This window comes from Nuphar pumila, chromosome 3 (genome assembly GCF_984573655.1).
Source record: "Nuphar pumila chromosome 3, dmNupPumi1.hap1.1, whole genome shotgun sequence".
NCBI lineage: Eukaryota > Viridiplantae > Streptophyta > Magnoliopsida > Nymphaeales > Nymphaeaceae > Nuphar > Nuphar pumila.
This window is the reverse complement of record NC_143251.1, coordinates 147,268,660-147,293,622: the sequence shown is the minus strand read 5'-3', so window position 1 is coordinate 147,293,622 and position 24,963 is coordinate 147,268,660. Positions and strand designations below refer to the sequence as shown.

At 35.1% G+C, this 24,963-nt stretch overlaps 2 protein-coding genes across 6 annotated transcripts; both read left to right on the top strand.

The window, feature by feature from the left end:
- Positions 1-1,512: 1,512 nt before the first annotated feature.
- LOC149844338 (vacuolar protein sorting-associated protein 32 homolog 2-like) lies at positions 1,513-17,553 on the top strand. Of its 2 annotated transcripts, none has more exons than XM_090000512.1 (6): positions 1,513-1,805; positions 2,862-2,961; positions 3,792-3,877; positions 4,226-4,317; positions 16,682-16,825; positions 17,201-17,343. In XM_090000512.1, exons 1-6 carry the CDS (start codon positions 1,728-1,730, stop codon positions 17,208-17,210), a joined length of 510 nt encoding a protein of 169 aa, XP_089856638.1. In that variant the 5' UTR covers positions 1,513-1,727; the 3' UTR covers positions 17,211-17,343. The 2 variants fall into 2 exon arrangements, with proteins under 2 accessions (XP_089856638.1, XP_089856637.1); XM_090000511.1 differs by having other exon boundaries at positions 1,531-1,805; positions 16,682-16,796; positions 17,201-17,553.
- A 1,556-nt stretch (positions 17,554-19,109) lies between these two features.
- Positions 19,110-24,623, top strand: LOC149844337 (bifunctional protein FolD 1, mitochondrial-like). 4 transcript variants are annotated; one of them, XM_090002149.1, is made up of 7 exons: positions 19,111-19,196; positions 19,450-19,757; positions 20,910-21,229; positions 23,812-23,905; positions 23,969-24,048; positions 24,119-24,286; positions 24,445-24,623. In XM_090002149.1, exons 2-7 carry the CDS (start codon positions 19,577-19,579, stop codon positions 24,613-24,615), a joined length of 1,014 nt encoding a protein of 337 aa, XP_089858275.1. In that variant the 5' UTR covers positions 19,111-19,196; positions 19,450-19,576; the 3' UTR covers positions 24,616-24,623. The 4 variants fall into 4 exon arrangements, with proteins under 4 accessions (XP_089858274.1, XP_089858273.1, XP_089858275.1 ...); XM_090002148.1 differs by having other exon boundaries at positions 19,110-19,245; positions 19,473-19,757; positions 23,812-24,048; XM_090002147.1 differs by having other exon boundaries at positions 19,110-19,245; positions 23,812-24,048.
- The last annotated feature ends 340 nt before the right edge of the window (positions 24,624-24,963 follow it).

Genomic DNA, 24,963 nt, shown 5'->3' with positions numbered 1-24,963 from the left:
GGGTACTAAATTGAAATTCAGTACCGTGTTTCATCCATAAATGGACGGATAATTGGAAAGAACAATTCAAACACTCAAGGATATGTTGCGAATATGAATTCTCGATTGAAAAGGTGACTGGGATACACATGTAGCATTGACAGAGTTCGCATACAATTATAACACCCCAAAATTTTGTCAGTAATTTTAAAGATTTTTTTTTTTAACTTATCTTTTGCAAACCCAGCGGAATAGTAGATTTAAAATTGATTTAAACTTTGAGCGGGTTATAATAAAAACAACTACACACACTGGATTTAAAGAACTTAATTCACGAAATTAATTCAAACCAGTATCAAAATAAATTCAGTTAAAAGTCTCAATAAAAATTCAACTTAATATAAAAATATCTAAAATTAAGCTAGATTCCCCAAGAAAGAGAACAGTGATAATTTGTCTGACGCCACTGAGCAACCTGTCATCACACCAAAAAAATGTTAAAGTAGGGGACATTAATCCACGACCCCAGTAAGATACACCAAATGACATAAACATGGATAAAATCTAAACACAAGAGTTATACACAAGTCCATGTTTAGATACAAGTTTCAATCATGTAATCATAATGCATAGGCATACACATTTCACAAATTTTATAACTCAGTCACGATTATATGATACATTTAGGATAAATATCCTACTATGCATAATTTCAAAGGTAAACAAACAATCCATAATAAACCCTATAATCATGCATAGATTGTAGTAATGCCAGTGATTCAATACTTATATTTTGTTTCTCTTTTCTCTCCTTGAAGTGTACATATTCACGATTCTTTTCATAACTTCTCGCCTGTAAGGCAAGTTGTGTGCCGCACAACCCAAATAGCTCCCCAAGCTCAGTCTCCGTGCGAGACAGGAAATGCAAAAAAATAATGTTGTGACAAGATGCACTCTCTGCTCCCATAGCAAAAGCTGCCTCTTTAATCTCTTCATCTTCGACTGGGATGAGAAGATCCTCATTTTCCACATTTCTAACCCTTTGAGTCTCGATCCCATAAAAATGGTCAAGCTAAATTGGTCCTCAGTAAATAACTTGGCAAAATATTGAGTGGCAAGGCTTATAGTAGCTTGTGTATCTTCAGATCTCTGACCATCTCCATTCTCAATAAAATGAATTGCACACTTGCACAGGGTATTCTTCAAACGAGCATGGAAATAGGCAGTGTTCCTATCTCCTTTAATCCATCTATATCTAGATTTTTGACGCCGTAGACCTTCTTCCATTAAATAAACCATGTAGCTCACTTTTTAGCATGAGATATTGCTTCATCATAGATATTTGACCCCGGACAATTCTACATTGTATGTCTTCCAAATTAGAGAGAGTGACCTCAATACGGTCCTTAATGAATCCACATCGAGATTTGTTCCATCTCTTAAGCCTCTGCTTAATTTCTTGCAACTTCATGACAACTCAAAACATAGGGTAGCCCACACACCCTTGATAATGCAGAGAGGGAGAGAGAGAGAGAGAGAGTGTTTAGGTGAGCGTACCTACGTGTAATTCCATCCCAACACCAAAAGTGCTGCTAGAGTTGGAGTTGTGCGCTTCTCCGTCACCAAACAGGAAATAGGGAGCCGCCTTTCTTACGCAATTGCTTCTTGTTTTTCCTCCACCGACTTTTCTCGCCCGCCATCAAACGCCCCCAAATAGGAGGAGGAGGAGGAGGAAGAAGAATAATAAGATGTTCAACCGACTGTTCAAGAAACCATCGAAGGAGGAGGCTCCTTCAACTCTCTCCTCTTTAGATAAACTCAACGAGGTAATCACTCACCTCCTTTCCTCTTTCCCTTGGTTAATCTCGCTTACATTCATCGTTGTATATAAGCATATGGGCTTTGGCTAAAGCCACCCCCTTCTCCCTCCCTCCTCTTTTACTGCGGTAATTTTAGTTTAACAATTTTCATTGACGTCGTCATTCTCACTCTGAACAAGACAGACAATGTTCCTCTGATTGATTTATCAATCACCCACAACGGCCACTAGTCCTGAATTTTGTCTACTGGAATCTAGTTTTTTTTTCTTTTTCTGTGTCCGTGGCAAGTAAGTGCTTTTACTCTGCTTCAAATGCGTTCTTCAGAGTTATCGTCTTAAGGGGCGGAGGGGAAGAAAAATGAACTGTGCGACAGTCTTCTCGTTGCTTGTTGTGTATTTTTAGCGTATTCCTCTTTTTATTTCGAGGAAAAGATAGGAAAAAACGATTTCTCTATGTCTTGTGTTGGAAGAAAAACAGTGAGAAGGTTAGAAAGAATGCAGGCCAGCACAAACAGTACAGGAGAATGACGTGATCTCTTGGTAACTGCATCAGTCGAAGCTAACTGAAAGCATCTTACTGGTTTTCCAATGAAACATTCACGGCACATACCTAGGAAACATTCATCTTATTGGTTAGATGAAAATTCAAAGCGCACACCAATACACTTTCGTCTTACTAACTGTAAACAACCGCTTCATTCTTCGTACTCTGATACGAACATTAACACCACATAGGCAATTAGCTAGAAAAACCGTCCTATATTGTTGTGCCGTGAACATGGTCAATATGCAGAGGAAATATCAACATTACCTATGTTAATATTACTTTGTTCATTTAGTAATTACTAATTAGTAACATAGCGGTTAGTAATGTTCCTTTGTTCGTTTACTAATTATAAACCTTTTTCCCTGTATTTAAGGATTGACTACGTCGTGAAAATGGCCAATATGCAGGGAAAATATGAACATTTACTTTGTTCATTGGATACATAATACTTTGTTTTGGACAAGAGTATTCTTCCTTTTCTGACCCATAAATGTTCTTGGTGGATATTCTTCACAGACACTAGACCTGTTGGAAAAGAAAGAGAAAGTTCTCCAAAAGAAAGTTTCATCTGAAATTGAGAAAGCCAGGGACTTCACTAGATCAAAGAATAAAAGAGGTACTTGCTTTGCCTTTTTTTATCTTAGGTATTGGGGATTTTGGAGGCTTGTGTTGTTATTTGGTTAACTGAACTATAAGAAATTTTGTGTAGCATCGTGCAGATTTAATCAGTTTGCTAGTCTTTTCAACCTTCTTGTTTCCTTTTTTGGGTTCAAACAGATGATTTCTTCTATTAGATGTATCAGTATGGGTCCTACTAATTGTGCATGCTGTTGGATGCATAGGATTTCTATCATCACACTTGTGCATGGGTAGCTAAATTTATGCATTTTGGATCTTATCAAGTTCTTACCATCTATGAGTATTCGAAGTAGTTTGGAAAATTTCCCACTTAAACCTAATGTCTTTCATACTTACATGCGACAAGTTGATTCCAGTGTGCCATCATTTGGGAAAAGATTATTCTTTTCTTCAAGATAGGCAAACATGGGAATTGAGCTCAGTGCCTATGTTAAGAGAGAGAGAACTTAATGTTCCTTCTGTAAGTTTAATCTGAGGAGGTGTGACCTCCTTTGCCAGGATCAAATTCAAGTTGAAATGTCTTCTAATTTGTTACGTCTTGTCCAAATACTGTATTCAACTTGGAATGCCTTTAATTTTTCACTTATTCAGATACTACATCCTTTGTATGCTGTTCTTCTGAACAGGTTGGTTTGCAGCCTTCTATACTTTATATACTCTACGGCAGCATGCCTTCTGTTCAGTCCTCAAGAGATTTTTTCCTGTTTTCAAAATCAAAATTTCATATGACAGCATGCCTTCTGTTCAGTATTTGACAAATTTTTGCCCCTATGCAAAATTTCATAGGAATGCTTTTTTTCCTTGCAGCTGCAATTCAATGTTTGAAAAAAAAGAAGCTATATGAAGCACAAATAGATCAACTTGGAAACTTCCAATTGCGAATACATGATCAGGTGTCGTCTATAGACTCTATACTGATAAGTATGGTTTAGAATCTAGATACAGATTTTCTGAAGGAGTAATTGTATCAGTTCATGTAGCTAATATGATGGCACACTGTCTATAGACTCTATACTGATAAGTATGGTTTAGATACAGATTTTCTGAAGGAGTAATTGTATCAGTTCATGTAGCTAATATGATGCCACACTGTCTATAGACTCTATACTGATAAGTATGGTTTAGATACAGATTTTCTGAAGGAGTAACTTTATCTAGGCTATTATCAGTTCGTGTAGCTAATTTTGTCTAGATAAATGTCTGGGGCTTTGAAATTGCATTCATCTTTTGGATTTATGCAGATAATTATGTTAGAGGGTGCAAGGGCAACAACTGACACTGTGGATGCTTTGAAGAAAGGTGCACTAGCAATGAAATTCATTCAACAATCTATGTAAGCTAATAGTGAGAGGCAACTTCATGTTATTTGTGAACCACTTATTTGCACTGCAGAATTGCACATATCGTTTGTCATATTCCTAGTTTTTTCCTTTGTATATATGCCAAAAATGCACAATGAGTTTCTTTAGTGAATTATTGATGAAATCATACTGTAAGTAGATGTAACGATATATTTAGACTGTAGAAACAAGATCCACCCAGTGGCTGATGTAAACAATGTTCCTTGAACCTGGATGTGTCGAATGAGAGCATTTCAAGTGACTTGTATCCTATGAAACGTTATTTGGTCTTTGGGTCATAAAAGGTATTTTATTAATGATATGAACTTATGAAGATTTAGTGAAGGCCAATACTGCTGAAAGTCTGACACTGATCATACGTAATGGTAAACTACCACCATTTTTCAATCTTGGTTCAATCTTTTAGTCTGATTTACGATATGTACATTGTACAACACTTAATTTTCAGAAAGAGTAGGCAAGAACCTTAGCAGCTGGATTTTTCATTAGGCAAGAAAGAATTGGTGAAAGCTTATCAATGCTGAAGTATCTCCACATTTTGTTATGATCTATGAGCCAAATCCCGAATAAATCATAAGTGCACAACTCTGTTCAAATTTGGTTGATTAATGCGCCATCAGGTCAACTGATCCATCATTTTTAGACGAGTAAAGCTTTTGAAATTTTGCATGTGAAGTATCATGTAGTGTTGGCCACAAATGCATTTTAGTGTGGGTCTTGAAACAAGCTTTTGGAACTTATTTGGTCCCTTGTAAGATCTCTGCAAAGTCAAGAAACTTAATGTAAAAGGTCTGGTACTTTCAAGACAACTGCTTATAAGCTGTAATGAAATAATGGAAAATACAAAAACAATGCCACTAAGGGCTTACAACATCACAATCATAAAAGTGCATAAGGACAAACCAATGTTACTAAGGGCTTACAAGATCGCAATCACAATGTGCACAAGTCCACTATGGGACAATACAATAGCTAACAAGGGGCAACAACACAAGCACTAAGTGCATATAAAATATTAAAGAACTAAATAAAAAACCACAAAACATAAAATATATTCATCTTTATTGAGCATAAATGCTTAAGAAAAAGCATTACATAACATGGTGACATCAGGTTCCTTATATACACAAAGGAAGAGCTAAAAGGGTGCTCTCATAGAGTCATTAGGAGCTCCCAACGACTATAAATATAGCCGTTGGGATGCTTTCAACGACTGTTAAGAGCAAAAGACCTTAATATCCTTGGTCTTTGGGATAAAGACAAAAAATTAAAAATAAAGAAAAAGGAAAATCTATCCCTAGAGGGTAGAACCTATTACACAAAAGAAAGATGAAAATACCCCTAGAGGGTATTTGCCTATTACAGTGATAAATAAATATATATATATATATATATATTACAATGATAAAAGAATATTTATATAATGTATGTATACATTATATATACATTATATACATATATCTTAACACCCCTCCCCCCCCCCCCTCAAACTTGCGGTGAGTTATACCGAAAGTTTGGAAATACAAAAAAGAACCAATGGAAAAAATCCAAGTCTTCAAGAAAAATCTCTATCTTTATGACATATCAGAGAATTTTGCAAATATAAGTCTTCAAATGTCTTTATTGGTGATCATCCCCAAACGCCTTCATCGGTTATCTCCATAATGCATCAAAGGTATTCCTTTATCAATCCATCACATCTTTAAAAACCTGTAAAGAAAGAACAAACCAAAAGGTTCCAAGTACACAAGGAAAATATCCTAACCCAATAGTTATAAAGTTTTAAAGACAATATATTTTTAAAACAAAAACAGAACTTTTAAACAAAGTAGTAATAATTTTTAGAAACATTGGATAATCATTAAGGATAAAAGGAGTATTGGTCAATGATCATTTTTTATGAAATCAAGCCATAAACTCAAAAACAACATATTTTTTAAGAAAACATAAGAAGATGTGATCATTAAAGGACATATAAATCATCAAGAAGAGATGAATAATATCTTAAACATTTCAAATAACAATTCAAAAAGAGACCTCAATAAAAAGAGGAGCTAATTAAATTCGTGCATGCAATAATGTGAACAAGATAATTAATATAAAACACACACATATATCTAACATGCAATTAAAGCATATTTAATGCACATAAAATGATAATAAAAATATAACTATTTTTATCAATAAAATGCATGAATTTAATGTAAAGAATCAAGTAGCCTTCGATTATAAACCAAAGTGTCTAATATATAGTGGACAACACACTAGTGTGTACTTAAGAAACAAAAGAAATCACAAAGGGGTACACAATTTAAAGAATAAGATTTTTATTAAACATCACAAGTATGCAAAAATGCTTGAAATTTTTATCTATAAACATCTTCCATACAAGGAAAAATAAGTAGTAAAAGTTTAGAAATTTCAAGAAGAAATTTTAAAAATCTCATATAACAAAGAGAATGATATTTGCAAATCAACACAAATTTGCGAAAAATATGAAGAGATTTAAATTCTCACAAATATCAAGAAGTGTATTTTACAAACCTCAACAATAGTTTGACCATCACAAGCAATAACCTTACTAGGCCTCCAAACTTCAAAAATCAAGTCTATCAGCCAATAGAACAAGAGCCTAATCATCATGCCACTAAAAGACTAAAAAATCACAAAAAAGTGTGAATAAATATTTCTTGTCTACATATAATGACACTAAAAACAAGTGTATCAACGACTAGAGCAAGAATATAACAAGAATGTCATTAATGGGCTAAAAACACACACGAGGGTGTGAATAAACATCTCTTGTCTACATATAATGACACTCAAAACGAGTCTATCAACGACTAGATCAAGAGTATAACCAATGGGGTACATAAATCACCACATTGAAACACATCTCTTGTATATATATAATGACACTTAAAACAAGTGTATCAACGACTAAAACAAGAGTATAACAAGAATGTCATTAATGGGCAAAAAACACACACGAAGGTGTGAATAAACATCTCTTGTTTACATATAATGACACTTAGATAAAAGGCATAATAAGAGAAAACATACGAGGTAACAGAGTTTGGACAAGTACTAAAGTAAACTATGAGGGAAACACATATAACACCTATAAAAAGCAAACACAAATTTTTTTCTCATGATCCTCAACTTAATATTTTATTAAAAACTAAATATGAAACACAATATTTAAATCTCATGCAAAACATGCCATGAAACTAATAAAGTAACATAATCATAAGTACCACAAAAAGGATCTACAAGAGAAACATCTAATATCATAATTATTGTCCCACAAATGGACCATAAAAAACATTTATTAAAGTGAATGACTTACCATAAGAAATTATGCTCAATATCTTATGCATGAATAAACAATCTTATTCATCATGTAAGGCAATCATAAGTGCACAAGGATCAAATATCAATATAAAAATTATTTATTCATATCATAATTTTTAACACTTCATATGCTACTTTTAATACACCAAGAGTAAAGAGAAAAATTAAACACAAGTTTAGGCAAAATTTCATAAGATCATACTTGTAAAATACACACAACACCATTATTTTAAAATATATGAGAATTTTTCAAAAGAGAACAAAACAATGGTCAATAATAAATACAAACATGATTTGATATTTTCAAATAAAGCATCTAAATGCCAACAATACATTTTCAAGCATACAAGATTATATACATATATTATCAAATAAAGCAAGGTTTGAAAAATTAAGATTCAAACATGATTTCAAAAAACATACATATGTCTAATTTCTTAATATTAAACAAATAAACCTTATAAAAACAAGTCCAATGATAATTAAAAATAAATAAAATTATTTTTTTGTCTTAATAAAAAAACAAACATATATATATATATAGAGTTTTTTTAAAGATAAAGAAAATAAGTGCTTCCACATGCATAATGCATGAAATAGATAACACAAGAAATACTTAAAGATATAAGATACATATCGGGTCTAGATTTTCCTTGAATTCTAGCCACACGATGATCATAAATCCTTCACGAAGCACAAATTCGAACCAAAGAATACCAAGGCCCAAAAGAGGCAGAAATGCCAAGAAGAATTTTCAAGCTCTGATACCATGTTATGAAATAGCATAAAATACAAAAACAATGCCACTAAAGGCTTACAAGATCACAATCACAAAAGTGTATAAGTACAAACCAATGCCACTAAGGGCTTACAAGATCACAATCACAATGTACACAAGCACAAGTCCACTATGGGACAATACAATAGCCAACAAGGGGCGACAACACAAGTATTAAGTGCATATAAACCATTAAAAAAGTAAATAGAAAAGAACAAAACATAAAAAATATTCATCTTTATTGAGCATAAATGTTGAGCATAAACGAGTCTATCAACGACTAGATCAAGAGTATAACCAATGGGGTACATAAATCACCACATTGAAACACATCTCTTGTATATATATAATGACACTTAAAACAAGTGTATCAACGACTAAAACAAGAGTATAACAAGAATGTCATTAATGGGCAAAAAACACACACGAAGGTGTGAATAAACATCTCTTGTTTACATATAATGACACTTAGATAAAAGGCATAATAAGAGAAAACATACGAGGTAACAGAGTTTGGACAAGTACTAAAGTAAACTATGAGGGAAACACATATAACACCTATAAAAAGCAAACACAAATTTTTTTCTCATGATCCTCAACTTAATATTTTATTAAAAACTAAATATGAAACACAATATTTAAATCTCATGCAAAACATGCCATGAAACTAATAAAGTAACATAATCATAAGTACCACAAAAAGGATCTACAAGAGAAACATCTAATATCATAATTATTGTCCCACAAATGGACCATAAAAAACATTTATTAAAGTGAATGACTTACCATAAGAAATTATGCTCAATATCTTATGCATGAATAAACAATCTTATTCATCATGTAAGGCAATCATAAGTGCACAAGGATCAAATATCAATATAAAAATTATTTATTCATATCATAATTTTTAACACTTCATATGCTACTTTTAATACACCAAGAGTAAAGAGAAAAATTAAACACAAGTTTAGGCAAAATTTCATAAGATCATACTTGTAAAATACACACAACACCATTATTTTAAAATATATGAGAATTTTTCAAAAGAGAACAAAACAATGGTCAATAATAAATACAAACATGATTTGATATTTTCAAATAAAGCATCTAAATGCCAACAATACATTTTCAAGCATACAAGATTATATACATATATTATCAAATAAAGCAAGGTTTGAAAAATTAAGATTCAAACATGATTTCAAAAAACATACATATGTCTAATTTCTTAATATTAAACAAATAAACCTTATAAAAACAAGTCCAATGATAATTAAAAATAAATAAAATTATTTTTTTGTCTTAATAAAAAAACAAACATATATATATATATATAGTTTTTTTAAAGATAAAGAAAATAAGTGCTTCCACATGCATAATGCATGAAATAGATAACACAAGAAATACTTAAAGATATAAGATACATATCGGGTCTAGATTTTCCTTGAATTCTAGCCACACGATGATCATAAATCCTTCACGAAGCACAAATTCGAACCAAAGAATACCAAGGCCCAAAAGAGGCAGAAATGCCAAGAAGAATTTTCAAGCTCTGATACCATGTTATGAAATAGCATAAAATACAAAAACAATGCCACTAAAGGCTTACAAGATCACAATCACAAAAGTGTATAAGTACAAACCAATGCCACTAAGGGCTTACAAGATCACAATCACAATGTACACAAGCACAAGTCCACTATGGGACAATACAATAGCCAACAAGGGGCGACAACACAAGTATTAAGTGCATATAAACCATTAAAAAAGTAAATAGAAAAGAACAAAACATAAAAAATATTCATCTTTATTGAGCATAAATGTTGAGCATAAACGAGTCTATCAACGACTAGATCAAGAGTATAACCAATGGGGTACATAAATCACCACATTGAAACACATCTCTTGTATATATATAATGACACTTAAAACAAGTGTATCAACGACTAAAACAAGAGTATAACAAGAATGTCATTAATGGGCAAAAAACACACACGAAGGTGTGAATAAACATCTCTTGTTTACATATAATGACACTTAGATAAAAGGCATAATAAGAGAAAACATACGAGGTAACAGAGTTTGGACAAGTACTAAAGTAAACTATGAGGGAAACACATATAACACCTATAAAAAGCAAACACAAATTTTTTTCTCATGATCCTAACTTAATATTTTATTAAAAACTAAATATGAAACACAATATTTAAATCTCATGCAAAACATGCCATGAAACTAATAAAGTAACATAATCATAAGTACCACAAAAAGGATCTACAAGAGAAACATCTAATATCATAATTATTGTCCCACAAATGGACCATAAAAAACATTTATTAAAGTGAATGACTTACCATAAGAAATTATGCTCAATATCTTATGCATGAATAAACAATCTTATTCATCATGTAAGGCAATCATAAGTGCACAAGGATCAAATATCAATATAAAAATTATTTATTCATATCATAATTTTTAACACTTCATATGCTACTTTTAATACACCAAGAGTAAAGAGAAAAATTAAACACAAGTTTAGGCAAAATTTCATAAGATCATACTTGTAAAATACACACAACACCATTATTTTAAAATATATGAGAATTTTTCAAAAGAGAACAAAACAATGGTCAATAATAAATACAAACATGATTTGATATTTTCAAATAAAGCATCTAAATGCCAACAATACATTTTCAAGCATACAAGATTATATACATATATTATCAAATAAAGCAAGGTTTGAAAAATTAAGATTCAAACATGATTTCAAAAAACATACATATGTCTAATTTCTTAATATTAAACAAATAAACCTTATAAAAACAAGTCCAATGATAATTAAAAATAAATAAAATTATTTTTTTGTCTTAATAAAAAAACAAACATATATATATATATATATATAGTTTTTTTAAAGATAAAGAAAATAAGTGCTTCCACATGCATAATGCATGAAATAGATAACACAAGAAATACTTAAAGATATAAGATACATATCGGGTCTAGATTTTCCTTGAATTCTAGCCACACGATGATCATAAATCCTTCACGAAGCACAAATTCGAACCAAAGAATACCAAGGCCCAAAAGAGGCAGAAATGCCAAGAAGAATTTTCAAGCTCTGATACCATGTTATGAAATAGCATAAAATACAAAAACAATGCCACTAAAGGCTTACAAGATCACAATCACAAAAGTGTATAAGTACAAACCAATGCCACTAAGGGCTTACAAGATCACAATCACAATGTACACAAGCACAAGTCCACTATGGGACAATACAATAGCCAACAAGGGGCGACAACACAAGTATTAAGTGCATATAAACCATTAAAAAAGTAAATAGAAAAGAACAAAACATAAAAAATATTCATCTTTATTGAGCATAAATGTTGAGCATAAACGAGTCTATCAACGACTAGATCAAGAGTATAACCAATGGGGTACATAAATCACCACATTGAAACACATCTCTTGTATATATATAATGACACTTAAAACAAGTGTATCAACGACTAAAACAAGAGTATAACAAGAATGTCATTAATGGGCAAAAAACACACACGAAGGTGTGAATAAACATCTCTTGTTTACATATAATGACACTTAGATAAAAGGCATAATAAGAGAAAACATACGAGGTAACAGAGTTTGGACAAGTACTAAAGTAAACTATGAGGGAAACACATATAACACCTATAAAAAGCAAACACAAATTTTTTTCTCATGATCCTAACTTAATATTTTATTAAAAACTAAATATGAAACACAATATTTAAATCTCATGCAAAACATGCCATGAAACTAATAAAGTAACATAATCATAAGTACCACAAAAAGGATCTACAAGAGAAACATCTAATATCATAATTATTGTCCCACAAATGGACCATAAAAAACATTTATTAAAGTGAATGACTTACCATAAGAAATTATGCTCAATATCTTATGCATGAATAAACAATCTTATTCATCATGTAAGGCAATCATAAGTGCACAAGGATCAAATATCAATATAAAAATTATTTATTCATATCATAATTTTTAACACTTCATATGCTACTTTTAATACACCAAGAGTAAAGAGAAAAATTAAACACAAGTTTAGGCAAAATTTCATAAGATCATACTTGTAAAATACACACAACACCATTATTTTAAAATATATGAGAATTTTTCAAAAGAGAACAAAACAATGGTCAATAATAAATACAAACATGATTTGATATTTTCAAATAAAGCATCTAAATGCCAACAATACATTTTCAAGCATACAAGATTATATACATATATTATCAAATAAAGCAAGGTTTGAAAAATTAAGATTCAAACATGATTTCAAAAAACATACATATGTCTAATTTCTTAATATTAAACAAATAAACCTTATAAAAACAAGTCCAATGATAATTAAAAATAAATAAAATTATTTTTTTGTCTTAATAAAAAAACAAACATATATATATATATATATATATAGTTTTTTTAAAGATAAAGAAAATAAGTGCTTCCACATGCATAATGCATGAAATAGATAACACAAGAAATACTTAAAGATATAAGATACATATCGGGTCTAGATTTTCCTTGAATTCTAGCCACACGATGATCATAAATCCTTCACGAAGCACAAATTCGAACCAAAGAATACCAAGGCCCAAAAGAGGCAGAAATGCCAAGAAGAATTTTCAAGCTCTGATACCATGTTATGAAATAGCATAAAATACAAAAACAATGCCACTAAAGGCTTACAAGATCACAATCACAAAAGTGTATAAGTACAAACCAATGCCACTAAGGGCTTACAAGATCACAATCACAATGTACACAAGCACAAGTCCACTATGGGACAATACAATAGCCAACAAGGGGCGACAACACAAGTATTAAGTGCATATAAACCATTAAAAAAGTAAATAGAAAAGAACAAAACATAAAAAATATTCATCTTTATTGAGCATAAATGTTGAAGAGAAGCATTACATAACATGGGGACAAGAGGTCCCTTATATACACAAAGGAAGAGCCAAAAGGAGCTCCCATAGGGTTGTTGAAAGCATCTCAATGGCTAAATTTATAGCCGTTGGAATGTTTCCAACGACTCTTAAGAGCAAAAGGCCTTAATATCCTTGGTCTTTGGGATAAAGATAACACAAAAATAAAGATAAACAAAAAAGGAAAATCTGTCCCTAGAGGACAGAACCTATTACACAAAGGAAAGACAAAAATGCCCCTAGAGGATATTTACCTATTACACTGATAAGTAATATATATACATTATATATAATGCATGTATACATTATATATACATTGTATACATACATCTTAACATAAGCCCTTCCAGTGGGCCCTCCACGAAGGAACTTTACAAAGAATCAACATGTGGTGTGGCTCATTGATGCAATATGTGGTCTCAATTTGTGTATGCAATATTTGTGCATGGCACATATATAAATTTCACTATATCATGTTTCTGTTATTTTTGCAGCCAATATCTTCTTCCCTTTTTTCAATGGAAAAACAAGACTTTCTTCCCTACTGGCATAATTGAAAGCCTCTATTATGCACTGTGTAGTCAAAAGTGCTAGGAGGTTCCTAGTCGGTAGACCCCTAAAAAGACTAGGCGGACTAGTCGGTACCCCAATTAAATATAAAAAAAAGTACACAAAATATACATGAAAATATGTTTAATTCTTTTACTAATAAGATGATTTCATTACACAAGTGCAAAATTACACATGCTTTCATAAAATATATTAGTATACATAACCAGAATATATACATATATATATTTGTACACACACAAATATACATATATATATATATATTCAATTATTCATAACGTATAATCAACAAAATATGCTTTCAACCTTTCACATAAACATAATAACGCATACATATATAAGTAACATATTACATGATTTATAATGTCCGCACTTGTGGAGGGGTGACGACCAATTTTCCTATAACGGTTGGGTTACATCAAGGATCTGCTTTAAGCCCTTTCCTATTTGCTATAGTGATGGATGAGCTTACGAGATCAATTCAAGAAAATGTGCCATGGTGTATGTTGTTTGCTGATGATATTGTTTTGATTGATGAGTCTAGAGCTGGGGTTAATGCTAAGTTAGAATTATGGAGACAGACATTGGAAGCAAGAGGTTTTAAGTTGAGTAAGAGTAAGACAGAATACATGGAATGTCAGTTTAGTAAGCAACGAAGTAGTGATGGGAGTGTAGTGAAGCTTGGTGAGCAAGAAATACCGATGGATAATTGTTTCAAATATTTGGGATCTATCATTCAAAAGTATGGAGAAATTGATGGAGATGTAAATCATAGGATAAAGGTTGGGTGGATGAAATGGAAAAGTGCAACTGGAGTGTTGTGCGATCGTAGAATACCATTGCGGTTGAAGGGAAAGTTTTATAGGACGACTATTAGGCCCGCTTTACTATATGGTACGGAATGTTGGGCTGCCAAGAGACATCATATTCAAAAAATGAGTGTAGCTGAGATGCGTATGCTGAGATGGATGTGTGAAAATACAATAAAAGATAAGATTCGGAACGAGGAGATACGTAAGAAGGTAGGCGTTGCACCCATTGAAAATAAGATGAGAGAGAATCGTTTATGGTGGTTTGGACATATTCGGCGAAGGCCTAATGATGCTCCAATTAGAAGGATGGAGAAATGGGAAAATATATTAGTTAAAAGAGGTCGGGGTAGGCCTAGGAAGACATGGATGGAGGTGATAGGAAAGGATATGAATGCTTTGAACCTCACCGAGGACATGGCATTGGATAGAAATGATTGGAGGAGAAGGATTCATGTGGAAGACCCAGAATGATTTTCTTTTTTGGTTCATATCGCCGACCCCAATTGTTTTGGGATGAAGGCATAGTTGTTGTTGTTGTTTGTTGTTGTATTACATGATTTATAATGCTAAACATGCTTTCAGGCTTTTATAGAAAAAATCATCAAAAACAATGTAACACACACATATATAAAAAACATAATCAATTAAAATTAATTGTGCATGCTTTCAATGTTTCACAGAAAAAATCCGAAAAGCAAAGTAACACACACACACATATACATATAATAACTAAGCATGTTTTCAAGATTTCACAGAACAAACCACACAAATACACGCACATACATATAATTATATATGAATAATAAATAACTAAACTGCCCTCATGCCTAGGCGGAGGCAGCTTAGTCGCGGACTAGGCGCCTTAGTCGGTGCCTAGTCGGGGCTTTTGACTACATAGATTATGCATGAACAAGGCAATCTAATGCATCCCCAATGTTGTCAGTATCGGTAATCGTTGGGCTATCAATTCAGCTGTATCGGCCGATACCGATACTCAGCTGAATAGTTCTGTATTGGCCCAAAAAAATAAAAAAATATTATGTATCAATCATAACATGACACGTGTTAAAATCATTAAAATAATTTAAAAATAATCTTAAAAAAACATTTTTTGCTATTTTTTACATCTATTAAAAATTAGGAGAATCTGCCAATACGATGTGTATTAACATTGTGCACCCCCCTAAGCATGCTGCCTCTCGGTTAGTTTGAATACCTCATGGTGGGTGTGAATTGTTATACTAGTGTACTGCTGCCAGATTGACCTAGATAATAAATCAGTCATATCTAATTGTGATTGGCTAGGAGATATTAGAATAGGGAAGTACAGAATTATTCCATGCTAAGCGTCTGAATGTTTCTAATTTGATTATTATATGAGTTATTATTCTTTGGTTCATTTTGCTTCCTAAAGTGGTGATTGTTTATATTCTATGCAAAAATCCACATTCTACTATGCTAAGTTTAGGGGATTTGATGGGAAACTGGCTTAAATTAATAAAAAAGTGGAACTGCCAGTCAAGTAGTTTCTGCATGTTGATGGTCAAGTGTTATTCAGACAACCATAAGAAATGCAGTGAACAGAGTCCTCCTGTACAATTAGGATGACTAACTGAATGCTTGATGTACCTCTCTAAGGTTTATATTTGCTGCCTTGTTTAAGTGGCATCCCAACTTTGTCTTTTCTATCATGTTGCACTTGTGGGTCTTTCATTATTGCTGTTTGCTGGACACAAATTCGAGTACTGTAGTACTTTGTTTCTTTCTTCCGAATGCTGATACAATCATACAATGGTACCTTCACATTTTTATGGTGTTACTATAGGAATGTCAATGATATTGACAAGACCATCGAAGAAGTGAATGAGCACACAGAGAATATGAAGCATATTCAAGAGGCTCTGGCAGCGCCAATTGGTGCAGCTGCAGATATTGATGAGGTACAACATCCTGCATCTTTAATTGCATGGTATGATAATGTTTATGTAATACTTCTATTGATCCATCAAATCCCACAGCTTGGTTAAGATCCCAGAGAGAGAGAGAGAGAGAGAGAGAGAGAGAGAGAGAGAGAGAGAGAGAGAGAGAGTTGTTTCATTAATGTGAATTTCAGTCTTTTCATTCATCACATTCTTAGTGCTGATTGTCCCAATTTCATGGAGCTGTTGGCCACTATGGTAGGGTTGATTAGTCAGTTTACTATTTCCTCTTTTATGCTAGTAATATAGTGTTTGATTAAGCTCTCTGTTAGTCAACATGTGCCTTCATGAAAGCAAGACAACCCCTTAGAAAGGCACAAGAATTTTAACAAACCATTAACGTGATTTTGATTTTATTGAACCAGGATGAGCTAGAATCAGAACTTGAAGAACTTGATGGAGCAGTTCTGGAAGAAGAGCTCCTACAAGCATCCAACCAAGTCCCAGTGTCACCTGTACCTGCTATGGCCATGCCGGTCACACTTAGAATAGCTACACGCTCGTCCAATGAGGCTGATGAGCTGGCCTCTCTCCAAGTGGAAATGGCACTATAAATTGTAATCTTATTGTTAATTTGTATCTTTCTGGGTCATTGCACACTTCAACAGTAGTTGCTAGGCATGATTGCATGAAGCTGGAGGATTCACATGGCAACTGTACTGAAGACAGTGTCTAGGCTCTAACATATATCAGAACCCGGGTGATACTACCGGTTTTTCTGAATGGAGTTGCTGCAAAATTTAACCAGCAATCGGTGGTTTTTCATGAGCTCATCGGAATTTTGCTCAGGATGAAACGAGCTGGATTTATATCGTTTTAATTATCATTGAACCATGTTATAATCTTAGAATGATGAAAAAGTGATGAGTGCAGCCCTCCTTTCCTTGTCGGATGAACCATGTTATGATAATGAAATATAGTCTAAAATGGGTCATAGTTTGTACCTACTCATCTTTTTACTTTCCAAAAGATCCCTGATCGTGTACATTTTGCAGAAGGAAGACTACGTTGGTTTTTATTTGTTGTTTCTCGTTTTAAAATGGGTAAATCTGATTTTATTTGTGGACAGTAACTGCCCGACTCGGTGTTAGTGGGCGTTGTCCTCTTGTGACAAAAAAAATCTTGTAGTAAAGCTGCGGCTTCTTCTTTGGGAAAGATCAGATGCCCTCTCATTAGAAAGGAGTGCAACTCAATTGTGGGGGTGGATGATTAGTATTGCGTGACCACCATGCGACTGTACTAGTCGGCCACGTGCCCACGAAATAGAAACCACCACCACCACTTTCGTTGCGCAACCTGAATCATTTAAGGGGTGTTTGGCTCACTGGACACACCAGGTGGCATTTGTGTAGGACATGTGAGTTGGGTGTGACTTGACTGATTCCCTTCCGCCCACTTTAAATACAAAGGGACGGCTGAACCAGTTGATTCCTCCGTATCAAACACTACCGGTCAGTCCTCGCTCGGGTGGGTCGCTTGATTCAAACTCGCCCTTAGAGGCAGAGTCAAGTTTGGCCTCTGAAGTCTGAACCACCGAGGTGGTATCCCATGTGTAAGCGGGGTCCTGTGCCAAGCTCAAGGCTTAGGTTCGAATCCCTCTGCAACATAGGGCTTAAGAGATATCTGGTAGGGGTCTGCCTAATCCTAGCTTGCCTATTAAAAAAAAAAGTTTGGCCTCTGAACAAAAGATTGGGGGCATCCTCGGTTACTCACGTCAAAGGCCTCGATCAATTACAAAGGCTCACATCCCCACCCTAACCAAAATAATTCATCGGTCGGTACAAGAAGTGTAACATGCAGCCTTTTCATCAAGAACCTGCTTATTCAGTTACTTGGCCGTGGCCCCCTCCATTCTAAGGGTGTGAATGGGTTGGGTTTGACCTGGACCTAACCCATATCAGAACCTACAGGGTCAGGGTTTGGTCATAAATAAGAAGACCCCATTAGAATCCGGGTCGGGATCATGGTATGGTTTCTCTTATGGTGGGTCTGATTAGACTCAGGTTCAGACCCGGTACCATCATCTCAAATCTGGTTCTACCTGGGTTCGAACCAAACCTTACCCGTTGACACCCCAACTCCATTATCCTTTCCTCCCTTTCTTTTACTTTATTTACAGAAGAGGGGGGACCACCTTTGACCTTGCTCAAAGGATTGCATTTGCATCTGTTTATCAGTTTATGTTAAGTCGCGTAAAATAAAACAAAACAAAAAGGATAGAAAATAAAATATAAATACTCCTCGCCCTCTAAATTCTGTCTCTTATCTGGTTTGTAGGGCAAATAGTTGGTACAGAAAATTGGGTCGGAAAGCATGGACGCAAGCAATATCGACTCAATCTGACCAGACGTGTTCAGCATGGTTTGTTCTTGTTTGCTAACATTCGGACTCTGGATAGTGCCTTCCTTTTGTAAGACCACGATTTTTGGCTCATTTAGACACAATCACACGGTTCGAAAACCTTTTTCCTACTAAATCAAAACCATGTTTGCGGATCACATTATGTAATTTATGAAGAAATATGATGACAAAAAAAAGATAGCTTTTCGAAATTTCTCACCTTCCTTAGTACGGAATATTTATCCTGATCTGTATCTGTAATGTTCATGTCAAGGGCTTCACTGGTGGTCTTCGAAGACAAAGCACTATTGCGTGCATCGAAAATGTTTGTGTTTAAGCTAAAGCTTGAGTGACGGTGTCGTCACCTTCCAAGAAATATCAAGAGGGAGAAGAAGACGACGATGTCGACGATGATTCAGGCTGCCTTTTCCGGAGCAAGAAGAGCCGCAGCCGAGCCCATAATCAGGATGACCACTCGCAAGGCTTCTACTGTTCCACCGCTTCTTTGTTTGGATCTTCCTGACATATGGATGCCTTGTCATAATGATGTGCCAGCTTCTTCTTCCCAACGTCACGATGATGGTAGGCAAAACCCTCTCTCTCTCTCTCAGAGGTTGTTCTTGTGGTTGTTGTTCCTTCCCTTGGCTTGCTGATTTGTTCGCCTTCATTTTCTCCTCTCCCCACTCTGTTTCCTTTCTTAACCTTCTTTGTGAGCCCATATTTCTTATTAGCGCATTTTCCTCCACTCATATTTTTCTGGATGGCGGGGAGCTTCTCATCGTCTAATTTTGGTTACAAACAAAAGTATTCTTAGTGATGTGTTAATAATTTGATCGATGCTTTCTCCATCTCCTGCTTGATTGCACATCTATTCATTCGCCTCTTCTTGACTGAACATTAAAAACTAGTGCAGTTATCCGTTCATGATGCATTTCCTCTCTTTGCGTTACTTCTAGCTTTTCATATCTTTATTTGAGCATATGTTTTCAATCTGCTTTGATATAGTTACATTTTCTCGACTCTTTCACAAATATGGTCTTCATTGGTATTGGCTCAATTGTGATGAATGGCGTTGATGAACATTTAGAATAAAAAACAAAAAAACTCCTAATTGACCTCTCAACTTGTCATTGGGCTCAGACCTTTTTCCAAATTTAACTGGCCTCTGAGCAGGAGATATAAGTAGGTCTTCATGTGTTTCTTCTGCTTCATTGCACATCTTATCGCAGCTCGCAATTGCAACTCCCAGGAGCTTGAGGCATTCTTGAATGAGGACCCTGTGACAGACTTCCGTGCACAATGTAAGGGCAGCTCTGCAGACTGCTTGATCCATATCCATTTGTTTGTGCGGAATCAAGCTCATTTTTCCTTCATAATGTTCCATGAACCTCTTTGATGAGGTCAACTATGGTTCTTACACCCTTGCCGGCCTAGACCATGATTTCAATCTAGTTAATAGGAAAATGCTCGTACAACTTTTTGCTCTCAAGGCAAACACTCTGTGAATGATGCTTGTTCTAGGAAGGAGATTGATACCGATTACCTTTTCTTTCTTTTGTATTGTCTGCTTGTTTTCTTTGCAATGAAATATTTTTCTGGTTATTTGGATGATCTAAGGTTGTCCTTTCTTGCTTTTAATTTTCTTTTCTTCCAAGTGTCTAGGAATTAATGATGGCTTCTGTTCATTCTTCTTGATTCACCTGACATAAAAAAATCTTGATTGACTGTATGCAGTGGCTTGTGAGCTCACTACCAGGGTGATCAATGGCAGTTTAATTGCTGAGGAAATAAGGTCAGAAATAGCCGATGAAGTGCGCAAAATTAAGGGGTCTATTGGTAAAGTTCCTGGTTTAGCAGTAGTTTTAGTTGGCTCAAGAAAGGACTCTGAAACTTATGTACATAATAAGATAAAGGCTTGTGATGAAGTTGGAATCAGATCGTTTGCAGCAGAATTGCATGAAGATTGTACAGAACAAAAAGTTTTCAGTGTTGTATCAAGTTTCAATGATGATCCGTCGGTGCATGGTGTTCTTGTGCAGCTTCCTCTACCTCAGGTTGGTTCTGGCAATGAATAGATATTCTCAAAGTAATTAGTCGTACTGCAATTTCGAAGAAAGATGGCCTAAAATTTAGAGCAGGTTCACCCACCAAGCTTTTCAACAAGGTGACTGCAAAACTATCACTTTCATGCACTTCTTGATAGATATAGTTAATTAAGTATACCTTCATCCATTCTTTCAGCATTTCCGCAGTTTGTAGGTGGCCAAATGCTGTTACCTTTTTCTGCTCTTCCTGTTTGGCCACAACGAATTTACTTGCTGCTGAATATATTACTGTATTTATTATATAGCTGCTTATGATATATATATCCGGAAGACAAGCAGCTGGATTCAACATCCATGGTCCTGCTAGTCTCATAAGCCAATTCCTTATAGATTTGACCTTTGACAAAGAAAAACTCTGCTTGTTGCAATGGGTCATGGATTGGATCATAATAAGAAATGGAAAATCAAGATATTGGGATTAGACTTGTCAATCGATTCATGACTTCTCGGGCGCAGCCAATATATTTGGCGACTTACCCATTCAGTGGCACTGGACGATCCCAAGATGGGTACTATTGTGTCGGGTGAATTAGATATGTTGGCATTCCAGGCTTCCTTCTCCTTTTACGGAGGGCCTATTCAAAGTCTTCGTCATCTTGCAAAGTTAGGGTGTTTAGGTGATTTGAGTTTTCAGTCCTTTGACTCGTTTGATGTGTCTTTTCCTTTTTCGTGCCATATGGCGCTTTGACTTTACTTTTTCCCTCTTCTTCCCGGTCCAATATTTGTTCTCGAAGGTCTTCGTTTCCATGTAGAAGCAAACTCTCCAAATTTATGACCAACCTTTCCTTCAGTGATCTTACAACGAACAAGAGTTTTTCCATTGTAAATTTGTACGGAGCAATCAACGAATTCCGGCGAAATAGAAGATCTACATGACCAAATTTTCCTGAAAATGGTTATGCATATGCTACTGCTACGCAAGGCTGCACAACTCCTTTTGACGTCTCTGCTGCGCAAGCCTACATTGCTCACTTCATTCTCTCTCTTTTTCTTTATTAAAGAAATTGGAACGAATGCGAAAATAAGAAAGAGGTGGAATGTTCATCCGGAGCCTAGGCTTTTTGAATGACTACCAGAATTTGGCCTCACCTTCTTCCCGAGGAAATGCAACAAACAGGGGAACAGTTTCAAAGTCGGGTCGTTTCTTGGTCCTCCGTGGGTACCTTTGGATTCAAGGGCACAAGAAGGGGTACCCCATTTGCTGCTCAAACTGCAGCAGGAAATGCTATTTGTACTTGCACTTGACTTGAATGGAAGTAGAGGCCTTTTCATAGGAAGGAGTAAGTGTTTGCTGACATGGTTCTATCTTCCCAAAGAAGATCCGGTAGCATCCCAGTATCATTCCCCCTCTCCGTTCTCCCATGCTCGTATAAGTAACCTTTCTCCAATTTATTCTCATCCATTGAATGAAAGCAATTGGAAGTGGGGAAAGGGAAGCGGAACAGGAAGAACTAGGACCGATCGGTTGACTCGTTCTATTGCTTGCTATCCCGCATCTGGAGGAGGAAGAGATCTTTAAATCCATCCGTTAAGACGGGGAAGGGAGGACTAATGTATTGATTTTGTGGCAGCTGATAATATAATGAAAATCTCGGTTGTTCTGAAGCGGATAAGAAAATCCCGGTTGGAGTTATGCGCACCAGACCTGTACTTGTGCTATTGAAAAGGCAATGCCCAATTATTTCCTATGCACAAAGGGGAGCTGTTAGGAATCAATAATTAATGTAAACTAACCTGTTGTCAACTTTTCCAGGAGAAAAAGTGAGAAAAAGAAATCTCAATTATCATGCTAACTTATCAGCATTTAATACATGCCGAAAAGAAAAAAGAAAAAGGAGTAATATCTGATTGTGTATTCTGGCTTGCTTCTGTTTACTTTGATACATACTTTTGGTCGTTCACTTGAATCACAATAGTCACATGTATTCAAGCACTGAGCTTACTGAACCTTTCAAGGTTTCACAGCCGTCCATGTCAGGCCAAGTTTAGAAGAGAGAGGAGTTAACAGTTAAATGATATCTCTTCTTCTGCAGAGGCCCGTTGAAATTGTCTTCGTGGCTATATTCTCTCTTATATTGTTTGGTGACCATTATTTATGGAGGATGTTGGGAAATATTATTGGATGCCTCTAGGAACCTGCCCATTCACCATATGGTATCCCCGATTTCCCCCATGAATGGTCAACAAAATTGAATCATGGACATCCAGGTTCTTTAACTCAGTACACCCTTGTGAAAATCCTGCCCATTGCTGCTCACTTTTAATTGGATGTCTTGTTGAGGAACTTATCTCTAATGTTGAACTCTCTTATTGAATATTCAACACTTTGGTGATTATATTTGAAATGTCAAGAATTTCCCTATGCATGTTTCTGTATCATGATATCTTTAGAAGCACAGGTGAGTTTGTGCCTCCAACTGAACGATATTCATACATTTCTTGTAATATTTTGAATGGATTTGAGAAGGGTTCAACTCATAACCTGATGCCTCGTTTCTTATATCCTCAAACTTGCACCTGATATATTGCAGCATATGAATGAAGAGAACATCTTGAGTGCTATTAGAATAGAGAAAGATGTTGATGGCTTCCATCCCCTGAACATGGGTCATCTTGCCATGAGAGGTAGAGAGCCACTCTTTATTCCATGCACTCCAAAAGGTTGCATTGAGTTGTTGCTTCGATCAGGCATTGAAATCATGGGGAAAAAAGCAGTTGTGATTGGAAGAAGCAATGTTGTTGGCTTGCCCATGTTCTTGCTATTGCAGGTTACCTCTCTCTCTCTCTCTCTCTCTCTCTCTCTGCTTAATTTGAAACGCTAGTGCTTTCTGTTGGCAGCGGCACCATGCTACAGTTAGCATTGTGCATGCGTTCACTCAAAATCCAGAAGAAATCACACGTGAAGCCGATATTGTGGTCTCTGCTGCAGGAGTAGCTAACTTGGTGAGCAGAAAATGGCTAAAAGCTGGTGCGGTTGTAATTGATGTTGGGATGAACCCAGTGAAGGTAAGCTCGTTCATGTGTGAGCAATAGGTCTTTGCAGGTTAGATTATGCAGCTCTGTCTGGAGAGTTGCTGGCTGTTTGTCATTTCAAACTTTCCTTGGGTAGAGTTTAGGAAAGCAGTTTAACTACATGGCTACGGCCGTTTATGCATGTCAAACAGGATCCCAGCAGTGAGAGGGGCTACCGCATGATTGGAGACGTTTGCTATGAAGAAGCGCTAGGATTGGTCTCAGCAATAACCCCTGTGCCTGGAGGCGTTGGTCCAATGACGGTAGCCATGCTTCTTTCCAACACCTTAGATTCATTTAAGAGGGCGTATCGATTAAGTTGATTGCAGCAGATCCACTTCTTCTTTTTCCTAGTTTATCATCTTCACTCTACAAGTAGCTCTATCTGAATATAGTCAGGCAAAGTTTTTTTTTTCCCATACGTTACATGAAGACAAATTTAAGCTACCGTATTCCAAATAGCTAGAGTAGTGGATAAAGATGAATGAAATCTCTAATAGTAACAAGAGCAAGTGGTGAAATTGGCAAAATTACACACTGAAAATACATTAACTGCCTTTGCCTCCTGATGTTTTTTAGTATCAGTCTCAACAAAAATCTGTTGCCAACTTCAACAGATCTTTCCCTTCTATTAATTCCCAAATGAGTTTTGTGTGTATGCCTGCAAAAGG